This window comes from Pomacea canaliculata, linkage group LG7 (genome assembly GCF_003073045.1).
Source record: "Pomacea canaliculata isolate SZHN2017 linkage group LG7, ASM307304v1, whole genome shotgun sequence".
NCBI lineage: Eukaryota > Metazoa > Mollusca > Gastropoda > Architaenioglossa > Ampullariidae > Pomacea > Pomacea canaliculata.
Window position 1 is genome coordinate 16,068,226 of NC_037596.1, and position 16,250 is coordinate 16,084,475.

The 16,250-nt window shown below is 36.1% G+C and overlaps 2 protein-coding genes across 2 annotated transcripts; both read left to right on the top strand.

Moving 5' to 3' along the window:
* Positions 1-1,643: 1,643 nt before the first annotated feature.
* On the top strand, positions 1,644-3,372 carry LOC112568660. The gene is made up of 3 exons (XM_025246068.1): positions 1,644-1,738; positions 2,352-2,522; positions 2,986-3,372. Exons 2-3 carry the CDS (start codon positions 2,372-2,374, stop codon positions 3,285-3,287), a joined length of 453 nt encoding a protein of 150 aa, XP_025101853.1. The 5' UTR covers positions 1,644-1,738; positions 2,352-2,371; the 3' UTR covers positions 3,288-3,372.
* Positions 3,373-5,645: 2,273 nt separating this feature from the next.
* On the top strand, positions 5,646-15,305 carry LOC112568734. Its single transcript, XM_025246199.1, has 8 exons — positions 5,646-5,796; positions 6,077-6,148; positions 6,376-6,510; positions 7,009-7,080; positions 7,337-7,426; positions 10,443-10,787; positions 11,292-11,366; positions 11,622-15,305. Exons 2-8 carry the CDS (start codon positions 6,130-6,132, stop codon positions 11,897-11,899), a joined length of 1,014 nt encoding a protein of 337 aa, XP_025101984.1. The 5' UTR covers positions 5,646-5,796; positions 6,077-6,129; the 3' UTR covers positions 11,900-15,305.
* The last annotated feature ends 945 nt before the right edge of the window (positions 15,306-16,250 follow it).

Below are 16,250 nucleotides of genomic sequence, written 5' to 3' on the forward strand. Positions count from 1 at the left end.
TGCGATCTTCTCGGCTTCGTGCTTTCAATTGTCAGGTAGGACTGAGTTCCATTTACTAAGATAAAGATATTTACACCAAATTCACATCTCACTAAATTAATATCACATCAAATTCTTATGGTTGATGCAAGCCTGCTGTTTACAAAAGAAAGTCTGCCATCTCTCTGTTTTCCATTTATAGTTTATTTTCCTGATTTGGTATATACTTCGTAATGTGTTGGATGAGTGCTTCCTTTTATGACTGAAAATAGATAGTTATCTTTATGTATATCAATCTGTTGTAATCAATCGGTTGGGTTGGATGTGAGTGAGCAGAATGGAGTGCTGTGCAAGGGAGTATTTTTTTCTATTTGGCAGAAGATTGGAAATATAGAGCGAAAAATGAAATAGATTTCCGCAAATGGAGAAAAAAACAGCAAACAATTGACAATTCTTCCGTAAGAATAAATTTGTTGATTGTTATATCTGAAGAGGACTCCCCTTCAAAACAATAAACAAAATATGAATATTAATCTGTACATTTTTTTTGTTTTGTTATTCTATTTCTACTATGTGAATTTGTGTGTCCATAAATGCGAAGAGATAGTTGAATACTTAGTTGAATGGCTCACCTGTTTATGTGAATAGTAATCATACAATGATCACATAATAATCGTCCAATAAAATACAATAAACAAGTAATGTTATGGAGATAAGGTCACACGCAGAATATTCAAACCACCAATTGTTAAATGTTACCGAAAAATGCAAGAATCATTTTTAGTTCAACAGACGGAGAGTAAAGCTCACCATACTAAGACTTTTCAGTCCATGTCAAAGCATTTCAGAAAAAAATGTTGCATATAAATCACGAAAATGCTCAGTTTCCAGAAGAATCACATTGTAGAAAGGACAGTGGACTGCAATACTTTAGACGACACAGGATTTATATGTGTAACAATATCGTCTGTCAAATAATTTTCTTTTTTTTTTCTATCAGGCTGCCTCCCCTTACACATTGAAGGAAATAAGACCAGCTTTCATTTTCGTTCGGGCGAAAGGTCAGAAATCAAGTTCTATGTTCAAACCTCAGGTGAAGACACAAGAAAAAGAGTAATTTACGTTCGGCACAAGGCCTCGAACACAGAAACTTACGACACGAAATGTATCGTGTCTTACTCGAAAAAAAGTTGTAACAGTACCAACAACATTTGCCGATGTCTTGGAGAGAATGGCGGTGCTTTCAGTCTGAATAAAATCTTCCTACACGGTGACAGCGGATTGTGGATTTTCCAAGTCTGGGATCACGCAGACAGTACAGTCCACGTGACCGTCCTCGGTATGTCTTCATGCAAGCTGCCACACACTGTAGAAAGTCCAATCAACTCGACATTTAAAATAGTAGCAAAATATTAGCCAATAACCTATATCTGTCTATCATTAAAAAAATGTGCAATGGAAGTCAACGAATTTCTTATAAAATACAAAATCAAAATGCCATGAACCTTATAACCCTCTCATAATATGCTTTAGTCAGTACAACCAACAATAATTATTGGTACTGCATTTTAAACACGCTTCTTTCTGACATTTTAAACAAGGCTGCTATAATAAACAAAAAAGTTTGTCACAAAAATAAACAAGCTTATTTTAATTAAAAAAGGTTTGCGGAGAACAATAATTAGAGTTTTGTCAATTAGTTTCAGATCCCGATTCTTCCCTCACTGGTCGGGTATCTCGACCTTGTCTTCATCCCAGAGTGAGTATTGTATAATCACATCTGTCAGAATTTCCGTTCTTTGCTTTTTTTCAATTTGATTCGTTTTTGTCACTCTTCTCTCTTTCATTACTAATTGTTCTTCTTTCTGTTAAGTCCTATAATATATTTTTTATTTTATTGTTCATATCTTCTTCAGAAACTGACTTACTCTTTGCAAGTTGTAAATAGTGAACCACCGACAAATTTTATTTGTAACATGTTTCCGTGAATGAATAAATCAGTATTCTTGACTGAAAGATTAACATTAATATTAAGTAATAGAAGTTTTCAATGAAAAAATAAATTTTTCATACTCAAGCACTATAATTGTGCGCATTGTAAATGTACAATCACAGAAAAATTGAGAGGAATATTATACCTTAAACTTATACCATGTGATTCAAAATTCATTTAGCTTCATAGCATTAAAAAACAGACGTACTGCAAACTAATATAGGAGTGCAGTTGTTCTGGTGAGAATCAGCAAGTAATTTATTGTAGAAAAGGTGTGGCAAAAAAGAGTACTCACTTATAAACCATTTATACTCAATAATATGTTTTTGTTTTAAGAAAATTCTTATTATTAAACCACGTGTTCAATCTCCTGTTCAAGGTAGTGCTAAAGAGAGTGAAATGGAACAGCTATCTTCTAATAACACTGTCTCCACGGCCATCATAACCATCTCACTCATCATCATTGTCATCGCCATCACATCAGTTATAGCAATATGGCAATACCCTAAGTTCGTCTCAAGAAATCTTCAACAATTCCCTACAAATAAAGGTTTGGTCACTTTAAGGTAGTCACTGCTTTGTTTGTTTTTGTGGTCTTTTTTTAGCTTCCAGCTCTATAGCTTTTTTTTTCTTTTTATATCTCTAATCATATATCTTTATCTCTCCTTCGCTCGCGCCTTATGTCTTCAATCGTCTTGTCTATCTCTTTCTCGCTCATGCCTTTTTCCTTTATTATCTTTTACTTCTCTCTGATTTTTGTGTGCTATTGAGATGTGTGTCTGAAAGATTTTGTATCAGATGGCCTAACACATCCCCTACCTTACTGCTTGTGAATGATTTGTGCAACACTACAAACAATACAAACAGTAAGTGAAGTGCTGTAGTAGATTGCAGGGGTTAGTATGATTGTAGTAATATTGCATTACTAGTAGTATTGGTAGTATTTAAAAAGCTAAATGCATGCGTTTGTGCAGTTTCTTTCACTGAAAAAACGTTTTTAACAATGGTGACAGGCTTCTGTTTCAAGACACTTCATGAGCGTGAGGTTGATAATGAAGGGGAGCAACTCCAGAGTCAGGAACGACAATCAGAGCAGCTTCTGTCACATGGTCAGCGTTGGGGTGCTAAACAACGTTGTAATGCATTTGGCAGCAAAGGCTCCAACCTTATAAGCATTGTAAATGATTCCTCTCCTTCTTTTCTGGAACTTCACCATGCTTACACTCTCTTGTCACTGGGAGTCAAGAAAGGCCATTTAATTCTAAAAAAAATTCAATTGTCACTTCAACAAGTTGAAACAATAAGCCAAAACTAATTCTGATATCTCAGAATTGCCATATTTCGTAAAATTTATATGTCAAAAGATATTTACATAGCAAAGATACTTATATGGTAGTGCTTGAAGTATTTTCATTCGATTCCCTTTATTGGTTTTGATATTTTGTATTTTGTCTTCTTCTAGGGCTCCCTCGCTTGTTTGTTCATTCTGGAGCTAAAACCTGTCGAAATATCATGTACATATCAATATAGAAGCCATGTTGTTTGTATAAATAAGCAGTTATTTGTATAACTAAGCATTGTTGTTTGTAGAAATAGTCATTATTATTTATACGAAAACGTCTTCTTTTTCTAGTTTAAATTTTACGTTCTTATTGACTTTCTGTGGTTTAAAAAATCATCTTTTTCAGACACGTTTACAAAATCCTTTAAAAAGTTGCAAATCTAGACACCAGAAAGTCTTCTGATGAAGCAGACGACACGACAATCTCCACCACACCACCACGTCGACACCACCACCACCACTGACCCCACCATGACCGTCACCTCGACCTCCACCATCACTGCCGCCACTGAAGATGGCGACATCTACATGAACGTTTCCCAGCAGCATCTTGGTTCGTCTCCAGAACATGCACCATCATAAAGCCTCCTGTGACACCAGTCGTAGTCGTCTGTACTTAATGGCGGTTTCTCTCTTCGCCCACACTTGCTGACATTTTCTCAAGTCGGCCACTTGCTAATCAAGAATTAATTAAGTGACTGCAGATGACACTGTGGTGCTTTCTTTCTAACCAGTGACCTACGCCACGTGAACTCTAACACCTGACTTTTACTGAAATGATAAATTTTTTTTTTGAATACTTTAGTGTGAAAGTGAAGACTTCTGTGTTGTTGTACACATTGCAACATTGTAATATATAACACAAGCAATCATTCAGACATCTTATACATGAGACTTTATTATTTATATCGTCATTGTCATCATAATCATCATTTGCTTTTAATTTTTTACCTTACAAAACACGCGAGAAAAAACTAGAGGAAGGGAGATAATTTTTTAAGTGCAAAGAAACTTCATGCTGCTCATGCTCATCAAAGGACATTTAATATGTAATAATTAGTAAGTGCACTAAATTTTGTATGTACTGTACATAAGCTTACCTCACACTAGACAGTTCCCATCTTTATTTAAATATACCCGTTCATTTCAGAGTTTAGTTATTTTGTGTTTGTGAAAAAGTACACAACTTTAGTCTGCTACAAAAATATATTCAAATAATTATTTTCAAGCCTTTAGAAATGTCGTTTGTATGTGAACGCGATGTGTAATAAAATTTAGCTTAAATATTTTCTAAATGTTTTACTGCATGTGAACATGATATGTATGATGGGTATGTTTATACAGGAGTGTGTATATGTACTTATATGTGTGTATATGTTACTAATGTCAACCGAAATGTGTAATGTCAATAATCTTTAGAGACTAAGTAAAAATAAACAAGATTAAAAATTTTCCAAAATGGATCGTTACTTTATATATTATAAAAATATTAAGTAGTACTATCACTGACATGATTGGTTGAGATAACATTGAGGGAGACAACTCCTCCAAGTCCTGTATGTGCCCACAATCACAGTTGTCGTTACCAGCGTCAATTTATTTTTACTTGGACATCACTTGTACGATTGATTTGTTTGTAGTCTTTCCAGTCCAGTGCATTGACCTCACATTCACAAATTCTTTATAACTATTAATATTCCCCTGAGTGGAGCTTACATTGATATTGTGTGTAAGGAAGGAACTTACACGTGATGCACGTGCAGCTAGTTATGGATGTTTTGTCATCACAAATAGTTTTTTCAGATCGATTGGCACTGTCTCTTGAATTGTCGAATATTAATCACTGACGAAACATTGCTTGAGTATATTTTTCAACAGACGAGATAACAAACTTATTACCTACAGCCCAACAACCTCAGGAAGTATGTCACACATCTGTATAATTCATATTGGTGAAAATCATTTTTAGAATTATTCTTTAAAGAACACGAAAGAAAAGATGAAAAGATCGCCATAGAATTGGATTGATAAAAACATTTCTCCTCATATTTGTGATCATGGCCACCCATCTCTTTCCCCACCCCCACCCCTCTCTCTCTCTCTTGCTTTCTGATCTTCCTAACCTTTTAAGGAGTCAGCTACAAATATTAAAGGAAGATTAGCGAGGAAAACTACCTCATGTCACACGGATACCAAACCGAATATCGTCCACGCCTTTGAGCTTGATCCCCTTTCCACTAATCACTAAAGCCAAGGAAGTTTTTCGTGAATACAAGCCATTGAAATTATTTGAAATTATTATTGAAATAATTATAAAAAGTTCAGATTTATGGGAAGGACGTAAGCTTGGGTTGTGAGAGATACCAGTTGGTGTGTAGGGAATACACCCTGTGTCCAGCCAAGTGATGGCTTTTAGGAGTTTGTTTTTACAGAGTTTTCTTTGCACTCCTGGTGTCTTTCGTGCCTTGCCTTCCTTCCACAGGTGATATATCATTTTAAAACTGTACGGTTCTTATTGCTTTTATGTACATGATTCTTTAATATTTTTAATAATAAGGACAAGACAGGGTCATTTAAATGCTCACTGCAGAGAGATGATGAGGAGACATAAAAAAGAGATAAATAAAAAACAAAGGACGGAGAAGTGATGGTTATTTCAAACCTTCACTGAAAAAGTTAAACTTCATTGTTCAAACTTGAAAGAATTGAGGACAATGTGTTCTCTTTAATTTTTAATTCTGAGTGAGAGTTTCTACATGCAGCTGCTGGTGTGACCCAATACCCAACAAGGACAACGGCACGTCCACTTAGGGCTATGCTCGTGTCCACTTCAGGTGAGAAGTAAGAAATTTAAAGAAATTAATTCAAAAGGAAAACGCTGGTAGTTTGTATGTGTGAGTGCATTAGTGCCTGTGTGTTATATTTTATATTATAGCAATAAATAATAGCATTTAAATCTGCTTGTGGGCGTGTGTTTCCTATGTTTCTTTGGGTGACATTTTTAATTAGTTTACTATCTTCCTATTTCCTCAAAAAGTAAGGATATATTCCAACATTGCAGCTCTTAGACAAACCACCACCAAACCAAAGACTATTCCATCTTCAACCTCCAAACCCACGACAATTTCTCCGAGGTTCGGAACTATTCCTGGTCCACGTCTACCTGAGACTAAACCCCACAACACATATCACAGTAGTAAGTCCCCGAATTTTATTATTGGTGTATATTTTACGTATTTGGTGGATGGTCTACACCAGCTTTACTGTTTTCCTTGATATTGACCGTGATACTTGACAGAAATGCAAATAAGAAACATTGGATGCAAGATGACCCCCATCTTAATTTAAATATATCCGTTTATCTGAGGGTTCAGTTATTTATGAGTTTGTTTGAAAACGTACAAAACCTTGGTCAATAGCAAAAATATTTTAAAGGCATAATTTTAAAAGAGATCATAAATGTTATTTGTATTTGAAATGATACATAATAAAATAACTTAATATTTTCTGAATCCACATAATAATACCTGGGATAGACAGATGAGAAGGAGAAATAAGAAAAAGATAAATAAAACCCAGAAGACAGAGAAGTGATGGTTACTTTAAAAACTGAAACTCCTTTGTTCAAACTAAAATGAATTAAAGACAATATGTTCTCTTTAGTTTGTAATTCTGTGAGAGTTTCTACGTGCAGCTGCTCGTGAGACCAAACATTCAACAAAGGCAACGACACATCGACTGAGGGCTATGCCATCGTCCACTTCAGGTGAGAACCAAAGAAATCCGTTGTAATTCAAAAAAAAAAGTGCTGGCTGCTTGTGTGTGTGATCGTGTCTGTGTGTGCGTGTGTGTGTGTTTTTTTTTATCTTTTATGTTATAGCAGTACAGAAAAGTGTTTGTATCTACGTGTATGGGTGTTGTTTGCATACTAAATGACTATAGTTCTGTAAGTGGGTTAGAGTTAGCTACTTTGTTACCGTCCTTATTTCCCAAAAATGTTAGGATAAATTCTAACATTGCAGATTTTAGACAAACGACCACCAAACTAAGGACAATTCCATCTTCAACTTCCACACCCACGACAACCCTCCGGAAGTCGCACCGGTTGTACGGTGGGTGGTCTACACCAATTTTACTTTTTTCTAGACATAGAAATGTATATCACAGAAATGTAAATATGAAATTTGGCCGGCAAGCCTACTTCCGATTAGATAGTCCCCAATCTTAATTTAAATATGCCGGGTCATCTCAGTTACATTTTAAGAAAAACGAGTTGAACAGAGATATATTTAAATGTTACACCGCTTTTTCATGAAGAGTGTTCATCAAATTGTTGACCTTAATTTATGGCTTTTTATTTCTCTTTAAATGGCCGTATTCTTTACATATTGAAAATTTGTATATTTTAACATTGGGTTTACTTGTCTAATAATATGGTTAATGTTATACAGTGATTGCATTCATAACAAGAAAAATACTACTGTCTGCGTTGTCAACCGAAATGTGTAATGTCAATAATCTTTAGAGACTAAGTAAAAATAAACAAGATTTAAACACTTTTTCCAAAATGTATAGTTATTTTATTTATAATATAAAGTACTAAGTAGTAATGTCGCCGATGTATATTGATCGTACACATACAGTGCTAGTGTAGCTGACAGTCTTGGGTGACGACATTGAGGGAGGCAACTCCTCCAAATCCTGTATGTGCACACTCGCAGTTGTCGTTACCAGCGTCAACCTATTAGGACTTGGACATCAATTGTACGATTGACTTGTTTGCAAGTACCTGATGATGCTGATCCGGATCTCATGCAAAGAACATAGAATCAACGACTTTGTCCGAAGCAAGATGGCCACGCTCGTAGGACACCAGGAACCTTCAACAGTCAAGCGATGTAAACTGGTCTCCTTTGGTCATGTGACCCGGCACGACACCCTGCCGATGACCTGTCCTTCAAGGCACCATGGCGGGTGGCCGACCCCGTTGTCGTCAGAGGAAGAAATGATTTACGAACATCAAAGACTGGACTGGTCTTCCTGTACTGGACCTGCTGACCATCTCCCACAAGAGTGGAGGGTCCTGTCAGCTGCCGCGTCCATCTATGTATCTATCCGTAACAAGTGCTGGTCAAGGAACGACTTACTGTCTGACTGACTTTTAAACTTTAAAGCGCATCAGTGACAAGGAAGCAAAACCCTTTGTCATATGGAAGACAATGATGTTAAATGGTAATCACTTAACAGATAAGGTCGTTAGAAAGTGAAATGCTATCACGTAGGTTGTCTCTCTCTATCTCAGAGATTTTGTTACATCCCTCTCTCTCTCTCCCCTCTCGCCCTCACTGTTTTATCTTATCTAACCTTTTAAAGAGTTACTACCCATTGTAGAGGCACGTCAGCTAGAAGAAAGAACTTTAGGTAACAGATACCAAGCCGGATATCGCTCGCACTTTGGGCCTTGTCCTCCGTTCTTCTAATCACAAGTGAGTCCACTTTCCCGGGGGTAACAACTTAACGCAAACCAAATAACTGCCACTTACAAGAAAAGGTGTGTTGAAACAAAAGCTAAGGCCTGCACATTGGAGACGCAGTAAACTCACTAAGCCCACTATTTTGTCACCACCGGTTGTGCTGTCAGCTTAGTCTCCCTTTACCGGAAGTTGCAGAAGATGGCATCACATTTATTTCCTTCTTCCTAAAAAGGTAGCAGATGGTGATACGCGTAATCTTCGTCTATCAAAAGAAAAAAAACGTCCACACCAATGAAAAGTCACATCCATAAACCGACTGCAAACCCTCCCTACCCCTACTCCGTGGGAGCTGCAGCTATTCATCCCCGCTGTCCTTCCCTAGCGAAAATGAAAGAAGATTGTTGCTGGAAATTGCATATGGACACAGCTGGGAAATAAATTGTCCTATGGAGATTGTACTAAAAACTTGACAAAATTGAGGGAAACGAAACTTCGTCACTGCTTCACTTTGTTTCCGTCAAACTGTATGTATGTTTTAATGCCGCCATTGCGATCATCAAAAGGCCAACTATCAGATCATCTTGACTGAATCTTAATTAGTGTTCAACGATATAAAGCTGTTAAAAATCCATTGTGCACTGCCACCTACATGACAGACGCCTTCTCGCGTTAGATGTCCACAGCTAATTGTTCTACTTGACAAAGAAGATTTGGGATTGGATAACGGGGAGTAAAATTGAAAGGAAGGAAAACTGTGTCATTGTCCTTTCTTGGGAGTAAGGAAGTTTTTCGTGACGCACGGACCATTGAAATCATAGACGAAAGTTCAGGTTTTCGAGAAGACATAAACTTGGGTTGCGAGAGATACTAGTGAGTGAGTTTGTGTGACACCCTGTGTCCAAGCCAAAAGATGGTTTTTAAAGGAGTTTGTTCTTACCGAGTTTTGTATGCATTCCTGGTGTCTTTCATGTCTTGCCTTCCTTCCACAGGTAAGATTTCGTTTTTATCGAGACTATTATTATTGCTTTCATGTGCATGATTTTTTATTATTGACTTTTTACTGGTTATGTCACCACGTATGGCTAAAAATCCACACTAAGTAGGCAAATGAACGAGTTTCTTATGTCTTAAAACAGGGTAACACATTATTTTCTGTTTTATTTTTTATACATTTGCACATATTTTGTTGATGACCTGTCTTCATATGTTGGTTGTCTCATGATGACATGATGATTCTATATATTATTGATAATTTTTCTTTTACTTTTATTTGACTTCATTGTTCTGTTTTTTTCTAGTTTTTGTTTATGTTGCTGCTTGCAAATTTTCGTAGCATGTGGACTGTGGTTCTGAGATTTTATTACAAAAGGTTATAACCTCATTGTCGAAAACAAAATGTCTGTGATTCGTTATCTTTTTTTGTACAGTGAGATTTAAATGAGCTTTTGGAATAGCTGTCTTCAGAAGCTTTATGATAATAATCTATCTCGTACATAACCATACACACATTTTTAACCAACACACACAATGGTGAGCACAAAACTATCAAAGCTCTTGACGATGTGTCAGAAAAACTGATCAAAGTTATTTATTCTAGTTGAATAGTTATGCCATTTTACGAAACAATAAGTTGCATTTGATTGTTTTGCGACAGATTCTTTTGAGCTGAAATTCCTAAATGACAGCCCCAGTGTTACTGTTGAAAACGGGGTGGAATCCCACCTGGATTTCTTCCTTCGTGATTTTGCATCTCTGAATAAGCTCATACGCATCATTGTTCAGTATCAGAGAAGTGGTGGCAACTATGACAATAAATGCCAGATGAAGCACTCAAAGACAAGCGGATGTACTGTTTTATTTGGACCATGTGAATGTGTGGGGGAACAGTCAGGATCGTTTCGATACCGGCTAAAGATGAACTTCACAGAGCAGGATAGCGGCTCTTTGCATTTCAGCATAGTGGACCATAATTCATTCTTCGTCAACGTTAATGTTGTTTGTGAGTATCGATAAGACTGTCCATCTATCTGTCGTTTGCTCCATCCATCGCCATTCAATCAACTGAACCATCAAAATCCATTCTCAATTAAGCTATCACCCCACCAATCACTTCATTTTCAATCCATCTTCGTTCAAATAATCACATTTTACGAATAGCAGTAAATATAAATTTTTAATTAGAAGTAAGAAAAATAGAAAAATGTAAACATGTAGACAGGCAGAAAAATAATAGTATTAATAATCATATAGAGGTAGTGCCCTTCTCCAGTAACAGCAGGACTTTAATGAGTAAAGAGTGGAATGGTATAACATACTTCACTGTTAATAAGAAAAACTCGGCGTTTTGACAGGAAGATCAAATAACAGACTAATAAAAAAAAAACACGAAGATGAACCAGTGATGTTTAAAATGAAATCTGAAACTTCTTTGTTCAAATTTGAAGGAACTAAGGACAATGTGCTCTCTTTAGTTTTTATTCTGAGTGAGAGTTTCTACTTGCAGCTGCTGTTCATGCCACCCAATATCTCACGAGGCCAACGACACATCAATATAAGGCTATGCCCGTGTCCACTTCAGGTGAGGACTAAGAAATTCAAAGAAATCAGTTGTAATTCAAAAGGAAAACGATGGATGCTTGTGTGTGCGATCGTGTGTGAATGTTAGTGTGCATGCGGTGTATATGTGTGTGTGTGTGTGCGCCTGTTATATTTTATTGTGTGGAAGTACACACAAGTTTTCATCTGTGCGTTTTCAGCATGTTCCTGAGATGTTTTTCAATAGTTTTGTATCTTCCTTATTTCTTAACAACATAAGGAAATATCTTCATTGCAGCTCCGCTAACAACCACCATCAGACCAACGACAATTCCTTTTTCAACCACCACACCTACGACAACTTCTACAATGGTAGATCTAGCTACAAAAGCTGCCACGAGACATCTTGAACTCGACACTCCTGATCCACTTAAGACTGAAGCCGACAACCATAATGGCGGCACCGAAGATGAACCTGAGAGTGAGGAAGCCCTTCAGTCAAACGGGTCAAGTATTGTTGTAATGAACTTTCTCACCATCAGTTTCATACTGCTGGCGTCCCACTGGGGGCTGTGACCAGTTATTTACAATTGTTCCCTCGAGATATTGTGTCACCCCTCAATGTACCTAGCTCACGATTCTCATGGCACTGCATCAAATTTCCTAATCGCTAAACATCTTGTACAAACTGTGACTCACACTTCTTTGTGTGAGCAATCTACTACCCTGTTTCAAATCAATGAATACAAATTTATTCATGAACATTAGATTACCTAGATTGTATTGCTGTATTTTACTGTATATTCAATGAGGGCTTTGATTTTTTTTCTGCTTGAGTTTATTTAATTTCAGTTAACTCTGGTTTTAATTAGCATTCCACATTGCTTTGAGAGAATGGTGTGAATTTATGGTGAGTGTACACCATTCTACTAATTTTTGTGATTTTTGTGTGTTATAAAAGGACAATACATGTTATTTTTGTCTATCCTCTCCAGCAAACCCCTATCTAAACTTTGTTGTATTTACAAGTCTTTTCTGATCGCTCTGTCAACTTTTACTTTGTTTACTTGCTTGTTTATTTATTGTTTTGAAGTACTGAATTTGAGATGCATTTCTGTTGTGCTGTACTAACCTGTTTGGTTTCTGGGATGGATCCCACAGTTGAAGGTTAGAGTTTGGTTACTCATAGAGTAATTTCTCCTTTTTCTTAGTGCCTATTGTAATAGTTTGCAATTACTTCTATTACTAGCCTCCTGAGCTGTAGAAGGAAGGCAAAGAACAAAACTTGTTTCCATTGAAAAATTAATAACTGTCTTGGATCTGTGGAGAAACATAAAACATGAGACGACGACAGCAGGGTTATGAAAAAGCAAGTAGTTCATGAAAAGCTTAGACATGTTTTTTTGTGTAGCCCAGATAGTGTACACTAAATAAGAGGAACTTAATTATCAGACAGGAAACTGGATGTGGGGCAAGTGTTGAGTTTTATGAGTGATCAGTATAAGCATCAGGACAAATGCCCTTCGACCAAAACTGAAAGAAGAGAAATTTCTAATAGGCTAAATAAATTTCATTGCCGTTCTCAAGACATTAAAAAGAAATTTTGTTGACCATTGTGGCTAGACTTTCTGAAAATATTTCAGGAGGGCCCTGTTTAGTCGACTTTAATCTCCAGAGCAGAAATGCGAAGCATCTTTGAATATAAACTTAACATGTACAAGCCAAATAATAATAATAATAATAATAATAATAATAATAATAATAATAATAATAATAATAATAATAATAATAATAATAACAAGATGGATTGCACCTTCTGTGCAGACCAGTAATGATAAACGAACGATAACAGCCAGTTGACAGTGAGGTACGTATAGGATGACATAAACTGAGTGAGCGATTACTCTTTTCTTTATAATTATTATTAGTAGTAACCTACTTATATATTCCTTGAAAGTTTCTGTTGTTCCAAACATTTGGAAAATGTTCATCTATCTGTCCAGGTTATCCATCTAGTTCAAATGACCACAATAAACTAAGCATCGCTTTCTTAAACAACAAATGGCCTCGTGTGGACAATCCTGCTTTCTAGGTTGCACTGCTCATTTATTTCTCTTCTCCCTTCAACACAAATCAACCTCGTTTCGTGGTGCTTAAATTTCCGGCTTTTAAAGTCTCTCCTAGAATAATTCTTTTCATTTACAGTTTCTTGCCGGCGAATCTCATCTTCCCGTACCCTCATTGGGCTTTTCCCGGGGTACTGTTTCCTGTTTACTCTCCTATGGTCGTAGATATACACTGACGGTGAGTCGTTGCCCTGGGGAAACGTGAAAAACTCAAGAATAAGTGGTTTTGTCTCCAAAGTTCTAAGGCGGTGTTTGAACCCCGTAGATGTTGTTTCATCTTGGAGAAACAAGAAACATGAAGTAGTGTCCGTGGGATTTTGAAACTGTTTTGTAACTACAAAAACAATATTGTTTTCCTTGACGTTGCAGTTGTTATCCTGGAGAAACGATAACTCTCGATTGATAATTACATTTCCTGTTCTGTTCACTTGGATGTATTGTGTGAAGTTTAGAGAAGATTAAAGGATGTCCCTTGTCCAGGCATAAAACATAAACAAAGGATGATTTTCCCTGTTTTACCTATAACTTGCCGGCTTCTTCTTTCGGATGAAAACCTTCTGGTGGCAAGACCGGAAACTATCGGGGAAAGGCAAACTTCATTCTTTTATACATTACGTTTCTTTACAGCAATTTACTGAATGTTTTTGTGTGTGTGTGCGCGTGTGGAGGTCTGATGGATACAGAATGCTTAGAATTGTGTATGTGTGGGGTGATGAGTGGTGAATAATGATTTTGATTATTGATTATATATATTTTTCATAATTTTTCTGTTAAATGTAAATAGTATGAAAACACTATCTTTTCGAATTTTTCATATCGCTCAACATTTTTTTCTCAGCAAAATAAGTACACCGATTTCAATACTGAGAAATATAAATTTTTTTCATCACGGCGTATTACTACTCGTAATATAAAGCCTCATAATGACTCTTACAACATGAACAAAAAAGAAAAAACTCTTATTATTTTTTATTATTATTCTACTTTTCTGCTTTTTCCTACTTCTTTTTTCTGGACTTATCATCAATGTGGTTATTGAATCTTTTTACTGCCAGGTTCAAATAAAACATTTTAGAGTAAGTGAGAGTTATCGTGCACTCTTTCAAAAGCTTCTTGTTCTTATATTTATTTAGGTTGTCTAGTGTATATACACATAGTCAGCTTCATCAGTAATTATGTATTACATAGAGCCTTTTCAGGGAAGTACATGACAATAGCTTTCGTTTCACTAGTCTTCGTCATCTTTACATGTCCTTTGTGGTGAAACAGCGAGTGTTTTATAAAATCTGATATTTTGAACACTAAACATTATTGTTACCAAAAATCGGAAAACTATTATTCTTTCTTTTCCCCATTTTAAAACTTTTTTTTTGATGTGCACATATTTAAACTGCGACCGGTTGAGCTAGATGATGGACCTGTGCAGACCATTCAAATCCCAACAAAACATCTTTTACTTCCTTCCGACATATGTCAGAAAACGGTTTAACATATCTCCCGGGGTAGTTCCTGTCAGATTTTAATCATTCCTTTAGTAATGAAGAGGTTCTTTATTCCTTAGTTCCTCAAAGCTTTCCTTCCAGTTGTTGATGGCATTGACATGATACGAATAAAGAGTAATAGGATTTTAAAATCTTCTTTTAGTGACAAGATTTTCAATGACACCCGCATTCCCATCGTTGAAGCAGTTAATCAAATTAAATTAAATCATGCATGCTCCCTTTAATTACAGTTATAGGCAATAGGGTAAATACCACGACAATGTACATATGAATTTGACAGTCGTTAAAATTAATTTAGGAGTCTAATTTTTTGTTTTTCTCAGTTTTCTCAATAAAATATAATTTTAAAAAGTCTGATTTCGTGAGAGTATTTCTGTTTGAGTGTTTTAAACTACGCAGTGCATTTGTGGACCAGGGTGACTGTACTTCACATGACCAAGTGCATTGTCAAGTGCCGGTGATGATTGTGTGTTCATGAGTAATTAAGGTCAGCTGGGGTCCAGATGAGCTCGTCACGTGTGTGTGTGTGGTGTGCATGTCCGTCTTTGTATTTATGTGTGCATGTGATTTAAGTAAAGCATTATAAAATTAAGGCATACTGTCTCTACCCGGCTTTCTTCACACACATAATGACAGAAAGTGTCAACTTTTTGTAGATAAAAGACATCAACGCAGGATAATTTCATAGCATAACAAATACTAATGTAGCCCATCGTTACAAAAACGACCGCGAAGAAGAAATATTTCATTAGTAGTCATTACGGAAAATATCGAAGATATAAACTCAATTTAGTCTATTTAGTCCTCCAAAACTATGTTCTATTTGTTTCGTAGTTTAAATGAGGATTTTCTTGTTATACAGAACAATTCTAACCTTAGAGTATGTCCCTTTGAGAAATAGTGTTTCCTGTTTTCCCTAATCGAGGAAATAGTACACGGAACTAAAAGTGTGTGAACGCTGTTGTTTACCAAGGTTGTCACCAAGCTGGGGTAAGACCTACATAAAGCATCCAGTAAATAAAATCACGAGTTAACAAGTTACCAATTTGTATCTGGCAAAGAGTGTGCTCTGTAATTTCAAGGAAGTAGTATAGTCTAGAATTGCTATGTCTCTGCTGATTCCTTCTTTCTGTTTGTCCTTCTGCCATATGTGTGTGGTTTTTTATGGGATGGAGTTGAATAGAAAAACTTCATACCCTCGCAAAGAATTTTTATCATAGTGTAAGAAAGAAGCAAACTAAAATACTATAATCCTTTTTAGTTGATGGTTTAGCTGTACAAACAGTACAGAATACTCTA